We start from the raw sequence: 17619 nt of genomic DNA on the forward strand, positions 1-17619 counted from the left end.
GTTTTCCAAGAATTCCGGTTTCCCTCTCCAACTCCTCCCAATATCACAGGATCTGGTCGGAATTTAAAATTAGAGCTTTAAAACACAAGATCTTTCTAAATATCAAATTTCATTAAGATCTGGTCATCCTTTCGTAAGTTACAAATACCTCACTTTTCAAAATTACCCCCCCCCCCCAACTCCACCAAAGAGAGCAGATCCGGTCCGGTTATGTCAGTCACGTATCTTGGACAGGTTTCTATTCTTCCCATCCAATTTCATCCTGATCTCACCGCTTTAAGTATTTTCTAAGATTTCCGCCCCCCCACTTCCCCTCCCCCCTAATTACGCTTGATCCAGTTGAGATTTAAAATAAGAGATCTGAGTTACGAGGTCCTTCTAAATATGAAGTTTCATGAAGATCCGATCACACCTTCGTAAGTTAAAAATACGTCATTTTTTCTTATTTTTTCAAAATTAACCCCCCCCCCCAACTACCCCAAAGAGAGCGGATTTGTTCCGGTTATGTCAATCATGTATCTAGGACTTGTGCTTATTTTTCCCACCAAGTTTCATCCCGATCCCTCCACTCTAAGTGTTTTCCAAGTTTTAGGTTTCCCCCTCCCAACTCCCCCAATGTCACCAGATCCGGTCGGGATTTAAAATAAGAGCTCTGAGACACGATATCCTTCTAAATATCAAATTTCATTGAGATCCAATCACCCGTTCGTAAGTTAAAAATACCTCATTTTTTCTAATTTTTCAGAATTAACCCCCCCCCCCCCTCCAACTACCCCAAAGAGAGCGGATCCGTTCCGGTTATGTCAATCATGTATCTAGGACTTGTGCTTATTTTCCCACCAGGTTTCATCCCGATCCCTCCACTCTAAGTGTTTTCAAAGTTTTAGGTTTCCCCCTCCCAACTCCCCCCCCAATGTCACCAGATCTGATCGGGATTTAAAATAAGAGCTCTGAGACACGATATCCTTCTAAATATCAAATTTCATTGAGATCCGATGACCCGTTCGTAAGTTAAAAATACCTCATTTCTCAGTCTAATTTTTCAGAATTTCCTTGTGCATTACAAAGATAAACACAAAGCAATTCCACAATCAATACTACAAAATGCACATACTACTCAGCACATAATATGTCACACTAAAATAAAAAGAACATGTATTGAGGTATTTATGCTTCATGAGAAAGATGGAAGCCAAAAAAAACAAGACATCGAATAATCGGTATTTCAATAAAATAATGTAAAAGAAAATAGAAAGCTACTCCAACCTCAATACTCAGTAACCATAACGCATACATTACTCATACATACATTATATTAAGTAGCAAATGATTAGGTGATTTGTGTTTAATATGTTGAAGGGAATTAAATTTTGTTTTATTTTGTATATTTATGCTGATGCTGTAGGCTTGTATTTACTCTGGCTTGATTTATTTTTATTTTGTCAGTGTTAAGGTATGTAACATTGTCAGTGCTAGTTTTTATTTTCGTTGTGTACGTAACATTGTAACAATGTCAGTACTAAAGTATGCTACCAGGCATGTGTACTGGTTTGTCATATTTATTTATTTAATTGTTGCAAAAAAAATTTATCTATCTACCTATCTATCTACTCAGCACGTAATATGTACACACTAAAATAAAAAAGAGCATATACTCAGGTATTTCAGTTTCAAGGAAAATGTTGAAGCTAAGAGAAAACTAATAGTTTTACACCGGATAATTGGTAAAAAAAAAAAAAAAAAAAAAAAAAAAAAAAAAACATATACTCAGGTATTTAAGCTTCAAGAAAAAGGCTGAAGCTAATAAAATATGGATAGTTTTTTTTTCCGCCAAATGATTGATAAATTAAAAAAAAACTTCTGTAACCGAGAAAGGAACATACAATTTGTCCAATCCATAAGCAGGTCAACCCAGGTCACCTCCATCTCTTCAGTAGTGTTGTAAGGATCAAGGGAGGTGTGGAGCAATATAGTCATTTGTCGAATTGAACTAGTAATTCTACCATGGAATAAAAGTCTTGACTTGTCCCAAAACGGCAAACTCGGACTAGGATCCTTTGATGGTCGATTTACTCTTTCGATTGCTACAAAAATGAAAATTACTAGTATACTAGAGCATATAGGAGCGCTGTTATTGATGTTAAAAGTAAAGACCATTTATGTATAAACATGGGGCTCAGTACAGCATTAATGTCATCATGATTTAAATGTGTCTTTCCAAATACTGACAACTAATCTTGAATGAGAACTATAATTAAACGTAAAATTACAGATCTTCTTCGTCATGCCTGTTCACACAATTGGTCTTCTTTTGAATTGCATCCCTTTCATCTAAAAGGTGTCTCAAAAAGACTGTCGGATTTATCCCTCCCCCCTCCCTTGCTTGTCCTACAGAGACTTATTCCATCCAATAAACAACAAAAAAGAGACAATTTGCCTCAGTGGGTATATATATATATATATGTATAACTATTAATATCGGTATAGATTTGACATTTCATATGGGGAAAACGGGCTCCTTTTCAAGTTTAGGCAACGAATACGAAGAATATTAGATTCTGATAACAAGAAAATCCATTTTGAAATATCATGCAATATTTGAAAACTTGAAGTAGAAAGGACAATGAAAGTGAAATTTAACAATCTCTATTGGTTAAGTGGAAACTTGCACAAACACATATATCCTATAATGCCTATATATCTAAAAATAAAACAGCCATAATATAAATATACACCTGAAAAATGGGGAAATAGCTCCATACACAGTTGCGCAGGATTTTGGTGTGTCTAGGGGCAAAGATAAAAAAAAAGAAACGTGGGTGAAAAATCGCCAAAAATATGCCGGTTTCCATTGAAGTTACCTTTCAGTGTCGGCAAATTATTAATGTTCGAGTTTTACGGACAAAGGGCATTGTCAATTTTAACTAATTAATTTTATTTATTTATTTTCATGATTCAGCGTGGCAAAACTGACCAAAGCGTTACACTGCCCCCCATAAAACTTCATATTTTTGAAAACAATCACCAAAAATGGCAGAAAAAACATGGTTTTTACATATGAACATACTTAGGATGGGTCCATAGGACAAAACTTGTATTTTTGTAGTCTTGACATATTAACCTCAATATACGAGTCCGTAGGTCTTTTGGAGCTGTCGGTTATTGAAATCTCCGTTCACAACTTTTTAAAGCTTGTAGCCATAGGGGAAAGATATATAATAGGAAAAAATTCTTTATACAAACTCCCATCACTTAGCATTCACAGGTTTAAAAATTGTTCCAATTGTTGCCTGATACTCCTGTCCCCCAAATCCCGCAATTGTCACCTCGAGTCTCCAATTTTCTGAGGAATTTTAATATTTTACTAATATTCCCTATATATCCCATTTAATTTACACTCTTTTTCGGTTGTGCCATGTCCGCCCTTCAGTGGCGGTTCTGGCATCTCTTGCGCCCGAAACAAAATCGTAATTAGCGCTACCTCGGAATTCAGGCCAAATTTTAACAAAATATTCATTTATTAACAAAATTATTCCCAATTTATTACTTTATAAACAATTTGTTTTTTTCATTTTGCATTTAAAATATTTAATTTCCATTAATTCCCTTAAGTATTATAACAGCTAAAATATTTTTAATTAATTATTAATAACTAAAATTAATAATAAATGTACTTTATTATAATTTTTGATAAAATTTCAAAAATTACAAAATGATCATAACGGTTCGATTATTTATTTGAAATTTTGCGCCCCGGATAACAGCCACCTCTATCCCTCTCTAAGACTACCTTTGCCTCCCTGAAATGTCTTTTTGAGTAAAATTGTTATTTTGATTTTTCTACTCCACACCCGGGTTATAGATTGAAGAAGATTCTTAAAAAGGGGTATTTATTTATTAATAACTTATTTTATTTAAACTAAGCAGTTTTAAGCTTTTTTCCTTAACCGTACCCCTTCTCCTGTTACTATGGTCAATCCCACACACCCTCTCAGAGTATTTATCAAACTGTCAATTACATTAGCATTATACAATAATCAGTTATCAGAATTCTAATGAACGTAGGCCAGACATGAACACACGTGAGATGAGGGGGTGTCAAGTCGGTAAAAGCCCTCAAACATTGCGTGAATTATACGGCAAATATGTAAACTGTCAGGAAGATATGGGCGTTTGAGAGGATAGCCCGAAGATACCTATGTACAAATACGTTTTAAGTTGTTTTCCAGGTTTGTGTAACTTTTGTTTTTGTTCTGTTCTTTTTTGCTTCACCTGAAGCGAATTTGGCTCTAATAGAGCTTGTGATAGACTTTCGGAAGTAAATATTATTTAAAGTGTCTAACTATAGCTATTTAATCTTTGCTTTCACTGTGCATTTGAAATCGAAAGGAAAAATGTCAAAACGGCAACTCTGTGTACATGCTGAATATGATGAAACTGAGATCTGGAAGAAGTCTGGGATCTGGAAAGAGTCTGAAGTAATTACAATATCTTGTTTCCTCTACGATATTTTGTTTCCTCTTGTATAACTACATTCCTTTATTATTATTATTATTTATTTGAAAACCCGTCGTACAAAAAAAAAGAAGAAAAACGGAGCATAAAAAAAGAAAAAGTACAACTAAACACAAACAAATACACAACAAACACTTGGGAACATCACTGTAATAGCATCGGAGACCAAGGATAATTCAGCTTCGAAAGATACATATTATATACAGAGAATTGCTTTTCAACAGATATAACAGGATCAGCTAAGCTGAAAATTCTAACTAGATAAGAGTGGCGAGTCCATAAGGGAAAAGTAGAAGATTTTTTTTTCTGAAATGAAAGAAAACTGAACGAACTTACGACTTATCTGTTTTAGTAAACATTTAATGGGGTAGAACAACTGAGTTTAAAAGTTCCGAAAGAGGACAGTGGTTGAAACAAATCTTATTTGTCACAAAAGAACCATACGATAGCCCCACTCAGAGTTTGATGTGAGCTGTGAGGAGTTTTCGTCTACGCTTTATTGAGGAACCAATGGGGAGACCGAGGTAAGTAATGTGATCAATTGGCTAGATCACTGAGATTTTAGAGGTGAGAAAACGTCGTTAAGGCGCTAGATGATGCGATTTGAGTTCAAAATGTCGTCTGCATAAAAGACAAGAGACAAACTGAGACTGGCGAGGATGAAAGAAGAGGAAGTAGCAGACTGAGCATCTAGAACTCCATTGTTGAAGAGTAAAGGGGAATGGCACCTTGACGGGCACCTTTCTCGACATCCACAGAAATGTCAGGAGTGGGTGTGTGGTTAGAAGTATAATGGTACATTAGAGGACCACCCACATTAGAACACTAAGCCAACTGTAAGATGAGAATATGTGTCTCTAAAAATTCTGATGTATTAAGGGCTCAGCCTACGTTTTGCTGTATGGAGTAACATAGCGGCGTGAATTAGAGAATCAAACGCATTGCGCACATCGTGACATGCAAGCACAAGACTTGCTCCCGATAAACCAGAATCAATCAATGCATTCGCGACAACGGACAAAGCATAGGCGAAACCGACTTACGGCTGAAAAACAAACTGATATGGTCGAGCATAATATTTGCCGTTCAGATGGTCGAAGAAGAACAGTAGAAAAACCTTGCAGAAAGTAGTAGCCCCTGTTACAAGTCAAAACAATGAGCCCTGAGTTTACCTTTCTTTGGTGCTGGAGTGAGATCTCTAATCGAGAAAGAGGAAGGTAAAACTCCTTGGATTACAATCATCTGCATTAAAAAAAAAACAATACAAATAATAGTAGCCCAATGTCATGGAGAATACAAAAAGCGTTCACTTTACCTATCCCAGAAGATGCTTTAAGCTTTAAGTACAACATTGCTCGCTCTATCGAATCAACCAAGACAACAAAACTGTCTGAAGGACAGCTAGAAGAAATGCGTCAAGCTTTTCTTCAAATTCAGACTGAAGGGATGCGTCTGGCAGAGAAAAATTAGCAGAAAAGTACGCATTCAACTTGGAATCAGAAATATCATGGCCAGATAGTGGGGCATTGAGAGGATCTTTTGGAACACTTCTCTAGAAGGAAGTATGGGATTGTCAAGCTTGCTGGGAAGTCTCTTCAACTATCAAATTCATGTGCATGGTCAGTTCTTTTGCAAAATTTCGTCTGGTAGAAAGACAAATATCTGAAACCCAACCAGAACATGGGAACTCATACTGCAATCACAGATGGTACTAAAATTTTGATTTTCACCAAGCTTCAACAAAGCTCGGATTACTTGACCAATGTTTAGTGAAACCTCGGCGGATATGTTTGAGAGGTACAGCGGCTTTTTCTTCACATCGCAGGGCATGACAGATCTATGGAAGATAGATCTCAAGCAACACGCGTGTTTGATTGATATCAACTTGTGGGTTTCTCATAAGTATCTGGAATAGAGCATGAATCTTTTGTGGGACAGAATCCACAACAGTTGCAAATAAATCACATTGGATATTTTTCCAGTCCCTGTAAAACTCGGCCTGGGGCTGATGGGGTAGTGAAAAAGGAGCGGACAGAACGGAAGGATAAGAAAGAGACTCTGATATTGGAAGGTGGTCTGACAATTAGATGTCAGCAACGACGTGGACAGGTGACACCTGAAAATTTGTTGAAGAGACTACACGGTCAAGGTTTGATAGATGACCTGTTTCATGCAAGTAAGTGTGTTCAAGATCTTTCAGCAGAATCCTTAGCCGATTATCAAAATGCCAGACAAAATAGAAGCACACAATGATGATGTGTCAATTAAATGACAGTGGAACTCCCCGATAATAATACAGCTCTTATCTGACTGGCGAATCTTAGAGAGACAAGACCCTAATTTCTCAAATGCCGAGGAATCTGTATGTGACAAACAGAAATCCAGGCCAGTCATCGTAGTAATCTTTCGCCTGCTGCTGCTTCGCGAAATCTCTAGGCCCAAACGAAAAGCAGGTTGTCCCTGAATGGGGTGGGAGAATGTCGTAAGGAAAGATGTAAGGGAAATGGGAACTTCTTAGAGACGGTAAAGAGGGAGGCTTTGAACAGATTGGCATGGAGAAGGGGCAGGCATGGCTGTGTTGGCCCCAGGCAGCTTGGTGCTTCAGTGAGTTGTTAGTAGTAATAGTTTTCTATTTTCAAACATCTGATAACAAAAAAAAGTTTAAAATCAAATAGGCAAGAAGAGTCAATCTTTTGTCAAAACTGTGTAGAATTTTCTGAATCTGGTTAAAAAGATGAAGGTAATTGATACTGAAAGATGAAGGTAATTGATAATGAAGGTAAAGTAGAAGCTTCAAGGTTCAATCGGGTTTAATTAAAAAAAGGAAATAACTAAACTTAAAGTACACTGCTCTGTGAAGATAACTGATGAAGGCAATAGAAAAAAAAATCGGATGATTAACGGTAATTGGCTACCGAAGCGACCAGCGTGTAAATATTTATCAGGTATCCCCCCCACCCTTTCGTACACAATTTTCATTTTGAGACTTAAAATAACTGATAGTTCTATATTTGTCTCTTGTTCTTATTTTCTTACTTATTTTTTCCATTAATTTAGGTACTTCTGTTCATTCGTCTGTAAATTATTTTCTTTTTTAAGGAAAATCTATTTTAATTTAGAATGACATACAGGACTGAACATATTCAAAATTTTCTTGATTATTTTCTTGATTAATTTCAAATTACAGCTACTATAGTGTTTCTCTAGCCATTGTATATTCGACAAATATAAACAGGAATATTTTGTCCTAAGGTCAGAACTAGTTTTCAATAATATAAGGGAAATTCGTCTTTTTAAGATGAAGAATAAAGGTAACAGCTAGTTTCTGACGAGAAAAAAAAAAAAACGCCTTTTCTATTACCAAACTCATTTCATTTAAAAGGATAGCGAGCTAATTGCTATTGAAACCTATGGCATCCTTCTGTCGGCTAATTAAACTCTATCCAGAAATCAGATGAGGTTTTTACCAGAGGAAGAGGGGGAGGGGAGTCAGCAGCACGTTTTCCCAAGTGTCAAAACTAGTCATTTAAGATAAAAAAGGAAATCAGCTATTTTTGCTTAATTTTCCAACAAGTAAAAGCTAGTTTTCGTAAAAAAATAGTTTTAACCGCTAAAACTTATTTTTCTACAAAACACATGTCCAGGTAATTGTTATTCAAACCTATACTTTACTTTTTGTTGGCCAGAAAAGGGATGCGATTTTTTATTGCATTGGGGGAGGGGGAGTGAGGCAGCGTCTTTTTTCCTAAGGGTGACGGCTAGTTATCTATAATAAAAAGAAGTCTGATTTTCAAACAGTTCGTGGTAACGAACTGTAGTAAGGAGCGACCCGGCTCAATAGTAACCAAAACTCTAAAAAATGGAATTTTGATACCAATAGCTACATCATAAGAATCGCATTTTAATGCTGGTTTTAAATATATAAGTTTCATCAAGTTTAGTCTTACCCATCAAAAGTTACGAGCCTGAGAAAATTTGCGTTATTTTGGAAAATAGGAGGAAACATCCCCTAAAAGTCATAGAATCTTAACGAAAATCACACCATCAAATTCAGCGTATCAGAGAACCCTACTGTAGAAGTTTCGAGCTCCTATCTACAAAAATGTGGAATTTTGCATTTTTTGCCAGAAGGCAGATCACGGATGCGTGTTTATTTGTTTTTTTTTTTTTCCCCCAGGGTGATCGTATCGACCCAGTTGTCCTAGAATGTTGCAAGAGGGCTCATTCTAACGGAAATGAAGAGTTCTAGTGCCCTTTTTAAGTGACCAAAAAATTGGAGGGCACCTAGGCCCCCTCCCACGCTAATTATTTTCCCAAAGTCAACGGATCAAAATTCTGAGATAGCCATTTTATTCACCATTTTTTTTTTTACTGTTTTTAGAATTGAGAGAAAGAGTCAAACTTTAGCGTAAAGAACGGGGCGCTGATGAGGAAGCAGCCTCTTTCATATACGAAGTAATTTCTGTGCGTTTTAAGTTTTAATGTCGCTCCTTACTTTCAGTTAAAAAAAACTTGTTTTTTTTTATTTAATTAAGACAGAGAATGATGGTAAAGGACAGCTGAATTTTATAACGTGTTAAAGAAAATAAATGGAATAAAACTTATTTTCTATCATTTAAACCAATTTTCTAGAAAACAATATCAAACTAATTGCTATTAATCTTTGCTGTGCCTCTGTCGGCCAATCAGACTCGGTACCGAGACGATATTCTTTACTGGATTGGAGAGGTAGGAAGGGAGGGGGAGGAGGAGGAAGACAGCAGCTTAGTTTTCTAAAAATTCTATGTTGGTTTACATTTTAAAATGATCATTGAAAACCCCTATCTTGTAGTGTTACCGTTTACGAAGTTTCAACAATTTAATGATGAAACTTCAATAATAATGTTTTTATTTATTTGTTTTCAAAAGTCCCAAAATGTTACCAAAATTCCTCTTTTTGAAAGCTTAAGTTACTGTTAGCGAAGGTAGCTCTTTACTTATTAAAAGTTACCTATTTGAACTCACCCTGTAAAACAGAGTTTTTCAAGACGCTCTGTTACCAAAATTCCTTTTTTAGAGCTTAAGTTATTATTAGCGTAGGTAGCTCTTTGCTTATTGGAAGTTACATATTTGAAAGTTACCTATGTGAAATTATAGAGTATGAAAGCTTACCTAGGTTACATTGCGCTATAACTGGCTCCCAACAAGGTCCGTATGCGAGGCTAAAATACTCAAACATGCAATTAAAATCATGGTAGTACTTCAATCCACATAAGCTCCTCTCGACTACATCTGACTCCCATGGCTCCTCTATATGCACTTTATAAGTCCTCTTGGCCCTTGGCGCCGCTTCCATCTCTGCACCAGCCAGTCGGCCAATTATCACAAGTTTCTTGATGTCTACAAGAGGCTGAGGGAAGTCGCGGAGCTGGTAGCGCCAAGAAGAGCACCCAAATCGGACCTCCCGACACCAAAGAGTATTGAATTCAATGCCATCATCTGGCCAGGGCCTGAAATGAGTGCCATCCAAATAACTGCAGGAACTAATGCATTGAATCAATAAGTTTGCCTCTTTATTTAATATTTTGTTTTAATAGTGCAAATGTCTTCTTTAAGCATCTTTAGGCTGTAATATTAACTCTACTAATTTTTAAAGTTAAAGATCTAAGGATTAAAGAAGTATTGATTAGTTCTCGTATGATGTCTGAACAAAATCATTACATATAGTAGAAGTGGTCAGAAGTAAGGAATGGGGGTTGCTATCCCTTTGGGGACTAATACGTTTTGGTACCCTTTATTTAAAGAATGAATTCACAATAGAATACTAAGCATATTTGGACTCTATGGTTGCCATTCCTTGGGATTTCAGTCCTGGGACTTGGATCTTGCAAAAAGTACATATATTAGATATCACCCAAAAAGTATGCTAAATATATATGAATATTATTTTAATTATTTTTAATATCATCTTTATTATTTTATTAATTAATAATCAAAATTATTCACATTATTTCAAAGCCTGGGACCTTTTTTTATACATAAAAATTTTCCACAACAAAATCTTGGGATATTACTAAGTTTTCCGAGAAAATAGAATAAAATTTAAATTTAAAAATAATTAGTTTTTGCATTTTTTCTGTTTTTCTTTTCATGGTACAATATAAAACACAACAGAAATTCAAAGTCATTGGTCAAATATGTAAACCACTGATTTGTTGCTTCAAGACGCTCAAGCTGCAATGGATTTTTAAAATAGATGGCTAAAATAAAGTTGAATACCAGCTTTATTGAAAATGCAACACCCTCTATTAAATGCATACTTTTCGTGTTTTACGATGTTAACCGTTAGACGCATGAGCAAATATTTGAGAAACCCTTAGATACAAAATAGGGTAGAATTGGAAGCCATTTCAGAAACAAAAAGGCTAAGTACGACGTTGTGTTTCAAAATGATCATAAGGCAACTATAACATCATATTTGAAGTTAGTGTCTAAAAATCTTTAAAGCCCAATTTTGGTTATAACAAACGTCAGGTATGGAATATGGGCTTCTAAAAATCAATATTTCATGAGCTTTAGATTTATGACCTCTAACTCTGGTAAGACCTAAGGCCAATTTTGGTTGTAACAAACGTCAGGTATGGAATATGGGCTTCTAAAAATCAATATTTCATGAGCTTAGATTTATGACCTCTAACTCTGGTAAGACCTAAGGCCAATTTTGGTTGTAACAAACGTCAGGTATGGAATATGGGCTTCTAAAAATCAATATTTCATGAGCTTTAGATTTATGACCTTTAACTCTGGTAAGACCTAAGGCCAATTTTGGTTGTAACAAACGTCAGGTATGGAATATGGGCTTCTAAAAATCAATATTTCATGAGCTTAGATTTATGACCTCTAACTCTGGTAAGACCTAAGGCCAATTTTGGTTGTAACAAACGTCAGGTATGGAATATGGGCTTCGAAAAATAAATATTTCATGAGCTTGAGATTTATGACCACTATCTCTGGTACGACTTAAGCCCAATTTTGGTTGTAACAAACGTCAGGTATGGAATATGGGCTTCTAAAAATCAATATTTCATGAGCTTCAGATTTATGACTACTAACTCTGGTAAGACCTAAGGCCAATTTTGGTTGTAACAAACGTCAGGTATGGAATATGGGCTTCTAAAAATCAATATTTCATAAGCTTCTGATTTATGACCTCTAACTCTGGTAAGACTAAGGCCAATTTTGGTTGTAACAAACGTCAGGTATGGAATATGGGCTTCTAAAAATCAATATTTGATGAGCTTCATATTTATGACCTCAAACTCTGGTAAGACCTAAGGCCAATTTTGGTTGTAACAAACGTCAGGTATGGAATATGGGCTTCTAAAAATCAATATTTAATGAGCTTCAGATTTATGACCACTATCTCTGGTAAGACCTAAGCCCAATTTTGGTTGTAACAAACGTCAGGTATGGAATATGGGCTTCTAAAAATCAATATTTCATGAGCTTCAGATTTATGACCTCTAACTCTGGTAAGACCTAAGGCCAATTTTGGTTGTAACAAACGTCAGGTATGGAATATGGGCTTCTAAAAATCAATATTTCATGGGCTTCAGATTTATGACCACTATCTTTGGTAAAAACCTAAGGCCAATTTTGAAAATTCTTGGGCACATACTGTGTTTGTTTTCGAAGGCTCATTTAGCCATTTCAGTCAAATATTTTCAATAAATAACGTTTAGAAGTGTTCATTTAATGAAACAACCCAGAGCAGCAGGCCCATAGCGACATCAATATATTTACCTCAGCTTCACCATGTTTTTGTCTTTCTTTATGCTTTAGACCTTAGATCTTCCTGTGTCTCCAGAGGCACCCAAGGTGTCTAAGAAGAGTTTCCAATCGTCTCTGTAACTGGCGGCAGCGATATCATCCCACTCTGGCTGTAGGGACGCATAAAGTTGACGCATATCGCTGTTGAAGGTATCACGGAGTGTGTTTTTGGGTCATCCTCTGCGGCGAGTGCCTTTGGGTAGCCAAAAAATGCTTGCTTGGAAATTTTGGTGTCGAACGTGCGTAGTATGTGGCCTAGGTAGCTCCATCTGCGTCTTCGTAAGAGTTAACACCTTAAACCATTGACGTAAGAAAACAAAGAAAGGGAATAAAAAATGAAAAGAGAAAAAACAAATAGGTGAAAAAACCGAGGATTTTATCAGCCAGTAGCTAAATATGAAAAACAAGCAAATATTTCGACAAGGATCTCCGCCAAGTCGTCCTCAGTGCTCAAAGAAAACAAAGAAAAAAAAACCCAGCAAAATCTAACCTTTATAAGTGAACTACACGAGAGGAAGTCTTCCTCTCGAGAGAAAGTTTACCTATTTGTTTTTTCTCTTTTCATTTTTTATTCCCTTTCTTTGTTTTCATACTTCATGCATAGCCAGTATGGTCTCAGAACGTATTTAAACCATTGACCTCACCTGCAGTTCTGAAAGTGTCTGGTAGCTGAGAAATTACACGATAATTATGAGTGATTGGTTCCATTTATCTTGCAAACTGAGTTATACCGGTAGCCCCGTCTACTGTGTATAAGGCTCTCTACCTCGACAAGTTTCAGCCCAAACTCTTTCTGAACCTCAATAAACAACCCTTGTTGCTTTGAACTTCGAATTACAAAAATTTTAAGTGAAAGTATCACTACAAGAAAATCCAGCAGTTAGCTGGTTTCCGTTGATTGTTAGGATTAGGACCAAATGGCAACGGATGTTGACTGCTTGTGGAGTTATTAAGTTTTGCGTTTGAAGGGAAGAGAGTATATAGAGAAATTCAGACAGAACTTTAAAAAAACATAATAGCATTAAAAGAATTTGAGATGTAAATGTAACTTAAAGAAGTTCTTGCTTTTGTTGTTAAGACTTTTCTTCTACAATGCGGCAAGAACTTCTCATGAAAACGTGTATTTGTCTTACTTTTGCTTTCCAGACCTAAATATTTTAGGAAAACCGAGGCTTAAAATCAAATTATAACAAAGAGTAAAAAAGTTAAAAAAAACAAATTCCCTAAGACCAAGAGGCAGGCATATGCACCCTCCTCCCAAAGAAAATGGCGGACTGTAGAGCAGTAACCTTGTGAAAAGTACTGTTATATTACAATTCTTGGTGAATTGCAACAAAATAAACATAGGAACGTTTCTGTTCACTTGCCACACACATTGTCTCTGTTGGTAGCAATCGATGTTACCCTGTCACTCTTTTCACTAAACTCCATTTTCCTAAGCAGTACTCATAGATAATACCAGGCAGATATTAGTAGACAAGCCTGTTCTTTTCAATTGTCAACTTTTGATGAAAGCATATGAAGATAATTTCATGAACCACATAAATACTGCAGAAAAGAACCAAAAAAAACAGAAAGGAGTTTTAAAGGCCAACTTTCACAATCACAAAGGAGCACCTACCTCCCATCCCTCAGATTAAAAAGGGCTAGTGCAAAAGAACCACTAATTAAAATTAAACAAAATCTGACGTAGTATTTTTCCAATCTAGCTAATTGGGTTCACTTACCTAATGAATGAGAGAAATTTTTATCAATTCTGTCACTGATCTAGTGCTGTGCCAGCAACATCAGTTTTTTTTGGATCGCAAATTTTAGTAGAGCGACTCGACTTCGAAATTAGTATTTCTGCCTTTTTAATTTTTAGTAGGAAAATTGATCTTCCAACTTTCTCTTATAGCACTACAGAAGACAGGTAGTTGTCCTTTTGACATATCTTTTTGTTTCGTACACTACATTCGTTGGCCTTTTAAAACTCCGTTTTCGTTTTTCTTCTCTTTTGTTTTACTCTAAGCACCATATAAATTTAAAAACATTTTAGCTTGCAAGTAAAATACACACTACTAACCAACTTCGAAAAATACTGATTTGTATTAACACAGACGTAAAAATTTATTCGGTGTTTCCAATTATATATGTGCAAACGATAAGGTTATAGAAAACTCTTTAACACACATTTCATAGGATCCAAATAGAGCTTCAAAGGCGAGTTATAGCCCCAATTGACTAACTCTAAAGCCTCTCAGTAAGATATTTAATTTGGCATCCGTGGCTGTTTTTTTCTTTTATAAAAGTCTTTAGCCTCCCTCCGACAAGTTATCTCTACTTGTACTACAGCTTCAGTTGCTCTTTGATTCTCATTGAAGTAACTCAAATAGCTGCTTTTCCCTACGTGGATAAGTAGCGACAATTGTATTTATTATTATTGGTGGTGGTTTTTATTTGTTTTTAGTTTAGTTTTCTTTTAATTTTCTATCTTGTGCTGAAGACGCCTTGTTTGGATAAAGGCGAAATATCCGCGTTGTTTTAGTCTTTCAATTCTACTGGCCGTCGTCTCGTTTGAAGTTTTTTTTTTGTAGAGTTTTATCTCTCTTGGTTGTTTATTACTACAGCTCGTTAAGTTAATGCGTCTGACACTCGGAAAAATGGTACAGTTGGATAAGCGACAAGAGAAGACACCCGGAACAGAGTACTTGAAGAACGGTTTTGTAAGATTAATCCATGAAAAACCGGTTTGATCCTTTTAGAACGAAATTCAACAAACACGAATTAAGTGAGGACACAGATATAGGGTAAATAGCTGAAAAAAAGCATATCATGACCTAAGTTTTATTGAATGGATCCTCTAATAAAATCAAACAGCGAATGGAATCACAGAAAACCAAGAAGTCTCAGGGCAACCATTTTGAAACCGCAAACCCTAAAGGAATACATAAAGAAAGAAAGCCGCTAAGCCCAGCCATCAAGCTGTATACCAAATGAGACTGGGTGAGCTCAAAGCTCTATAGTAACTATACCTGGAATTATCATACTGAACATTATTTACGTTGAAAGAAACGCTTAAAACGAGCCTCAAACCCAGCCAGTACTAGCTTTTAAGTCTTTTCAGTTTATGGGAGCACTGACAATTTCTGTAGTCTGTATTTCTTAAGGAATTTTATTCCCGTTTCTACCACTTTTTTATGTTTTGATTAATTTTATAGTTAAGTTTGGAGCGTCCTTTTTACGACGTACTAAAAATTCTTATAAAAACCACATTCTTATCCAGCCCTAATTTACCGATAAAATCAGGGCAGAAAACTTGGGATTTCTCAACCTGCAATTTTGTTCTGCCAAACAAAGAAAACCCTGTACAAAGAGTTCAGGATGAAGATAAAAGGTCATACTCACGAATCGGAGTCAATTTTACGAATTGCTGAAATGGCTCTCTCTTTTCCATGCATTGAAGGATCTGCCATCGCAAAAATCTCAACATCTTTCACAAGCCACTGAAAAAGAGCTACTGACGGGGGAGTTGTACCATACATTTGGCGATGACGCAATATGTAAATTTCGGCTGTCTTTTGTGATAAGTTTCTATAGAGTTCTTCGATTTTTGCCTTGAACAGAATAAAAATACTTCTTAAGAAATAAGAAACATAAGTATGTGGCCATTAGGGAATACCTAGTTAAAAATAAATCCATGAACGTTAACAAAACGCAATCCAAGCTCAGAAATTACAATATCACCTGAAGCAAAAGTATCTCTGTTTGAAAGCAATCTTCCAGATTAAGTATCCTTTTAATTATGATTGATTTTACCTACTGATAATCGTTTACAATTATTACTTAACTGCTAAATTGATGGCCGAGGTCAAACTAAAGATTCCAGGTGTTAAGCCAAAAAAAAATTCTTCTATCAAAACCCTCAGATAAACACATTCTGTTAAATTTTCTTTTCATTTTCTAGACAATATGAAACTTGAATCTTACTTCTTACACTGCTGCTACTGCTACTGCCACCACATCGCAGTGACAAGCATTCCGCATTACCAAGACCAGCCTAGCTGCGTACAATTTCTCCCCATATCTATTCAGAGCTTAATTCTCTATACCCTCCTACGAACTTTCTGCTCCCTTTAAAGCTTTTCTTATGGCCTCTTCTTGTCCCATTTGTCACTGTCCAGCTTTTCGTTTGACCCCGGGTGAATTACCAATAAAATCAGCATTTATAGCATTTTAAAATCTACTCCTTTAAAGCTTTTCTTATGGCCTCTTCTTGTCCCATTTGCCACTGTCCAGCTTTTCGTTTGACCCCGGGTGAATTACCAATAAAATCACCATTTATGGTATTTTGAAATCTACTCCCTTTAAAGCTTTTCTTATGGTCTCTTCTTGTCCCATTTGCCACTGTCCAGCTTTTCGTTTGACCCCGGATGAATTACCAATAAAATCACCTTTTGTAGCATTTTAAAATCTAGTCTCTTTAAAGTTTTTCTTATGGCCTCTTCTTGTCACATTTGCCACTGTCCAGCTTTTCGTTTGACCCCGGGTGAATCACCAATAAAATCAACATTTATGGCATTTTAACATCTACTCCCTTTAAAGCTTTTCATATGGCCTCTTCTTGTCCCATTTACCACTGTCCAGCTTTTCGTTTGACCCCGGGTGAATTACCAACAAAATCACCATTTATGGCATTATACCATCCTTCATCCGCAAAGCCTGACCTAACCATATTACTTCTCTTCCATCATTGGCCTAGTAAGGGGAATTAAATCGTCTGATATACAATAATTCGAATGCGTAAGTAAAACTAGCCTTATACTTTTTCCCTGGAAAGTCTAGCATACCTTCCTCGGCCTTTCGATGTACCCAACTTCCAGAGCCACACTTAACTACTTACTTTAGCTGAGCTTCTAATATACTAACTGTAATTCTAAGATTTATCTTCCTATTATTCTGAACTTTGTCCACTACAACAAAACTTCCTAATACTTCTTAAATCTTCTTTGCATTCATGATTCTTATTAATAATTCTACCTATCAAAGCAAGCATGTTCACACTGGAAATTTTTTCGCTATATCCTACCTCTAATTCATTCTCATTTCTCCCGAATTTATGCTACTTCGGCTTATTAACATTATCAGACCTATTCTCAGACTATGCAAACTGGAATTTCAAGAAATTCATTCATTTCATAATTACTGTTATGCTGGCACTTAAATAAACTGTGCAATCGAATCACATGGGGGTTTTACCAATCCATATGATACAATGATCCCCCATAAAGTTTACTGTATTCTCTAAGTTCCATT

General features: G+C 35.9%; 2 protein-coding genes across 3 annotated transcripts in view; both read right to left on the reverse strand.

Annotated features, from left to right (window-relative positions):
- The window catches only part of LOC136037006 (ribosomal protein S6 kinase 2 beta-like), an 884370-nt gene that overhangs the window by 352545 nt on the left and 514206 nt on the right, over positions 1-17619 (reverse strand). The gene's annotated exons all lie outside the window — the stretch shown is intronic.
- Positions 1-17619, reverse strand: part of LOC136036969 (protein hobbit-like) — a gene marked incomplete at its 3' end in the record, with an annotated part of 108516 nt that overhangs the window by 20108 nt on the left and 70789 nt on the right. Inside the window, 3 exon segments of the mRNA XM_065719365.1 lie at positions 1884-2084; positions 9667-10004; positions 15712-15920. Of these exon segments, the coding sequence (XP_065575437.1) occupies positions 1884-2084; positions 9667-10004; positions 15712-15920 (748 nt within the window).

This window comes from Artemia franciscana, chromosome 2 (assembly GCF_032884065.1).
Source record: "Artemia franciscana chromosome 2, ASM3288406v1, whole genome shotgun sequence".
NCBI classification, from domain to species: domain Eukaryota; kingdom Metazoa; phylum Arthropoda; class Branchiopoda; order Anostraca; family Artemiidae; genus Artemia; species Artemia franciscana.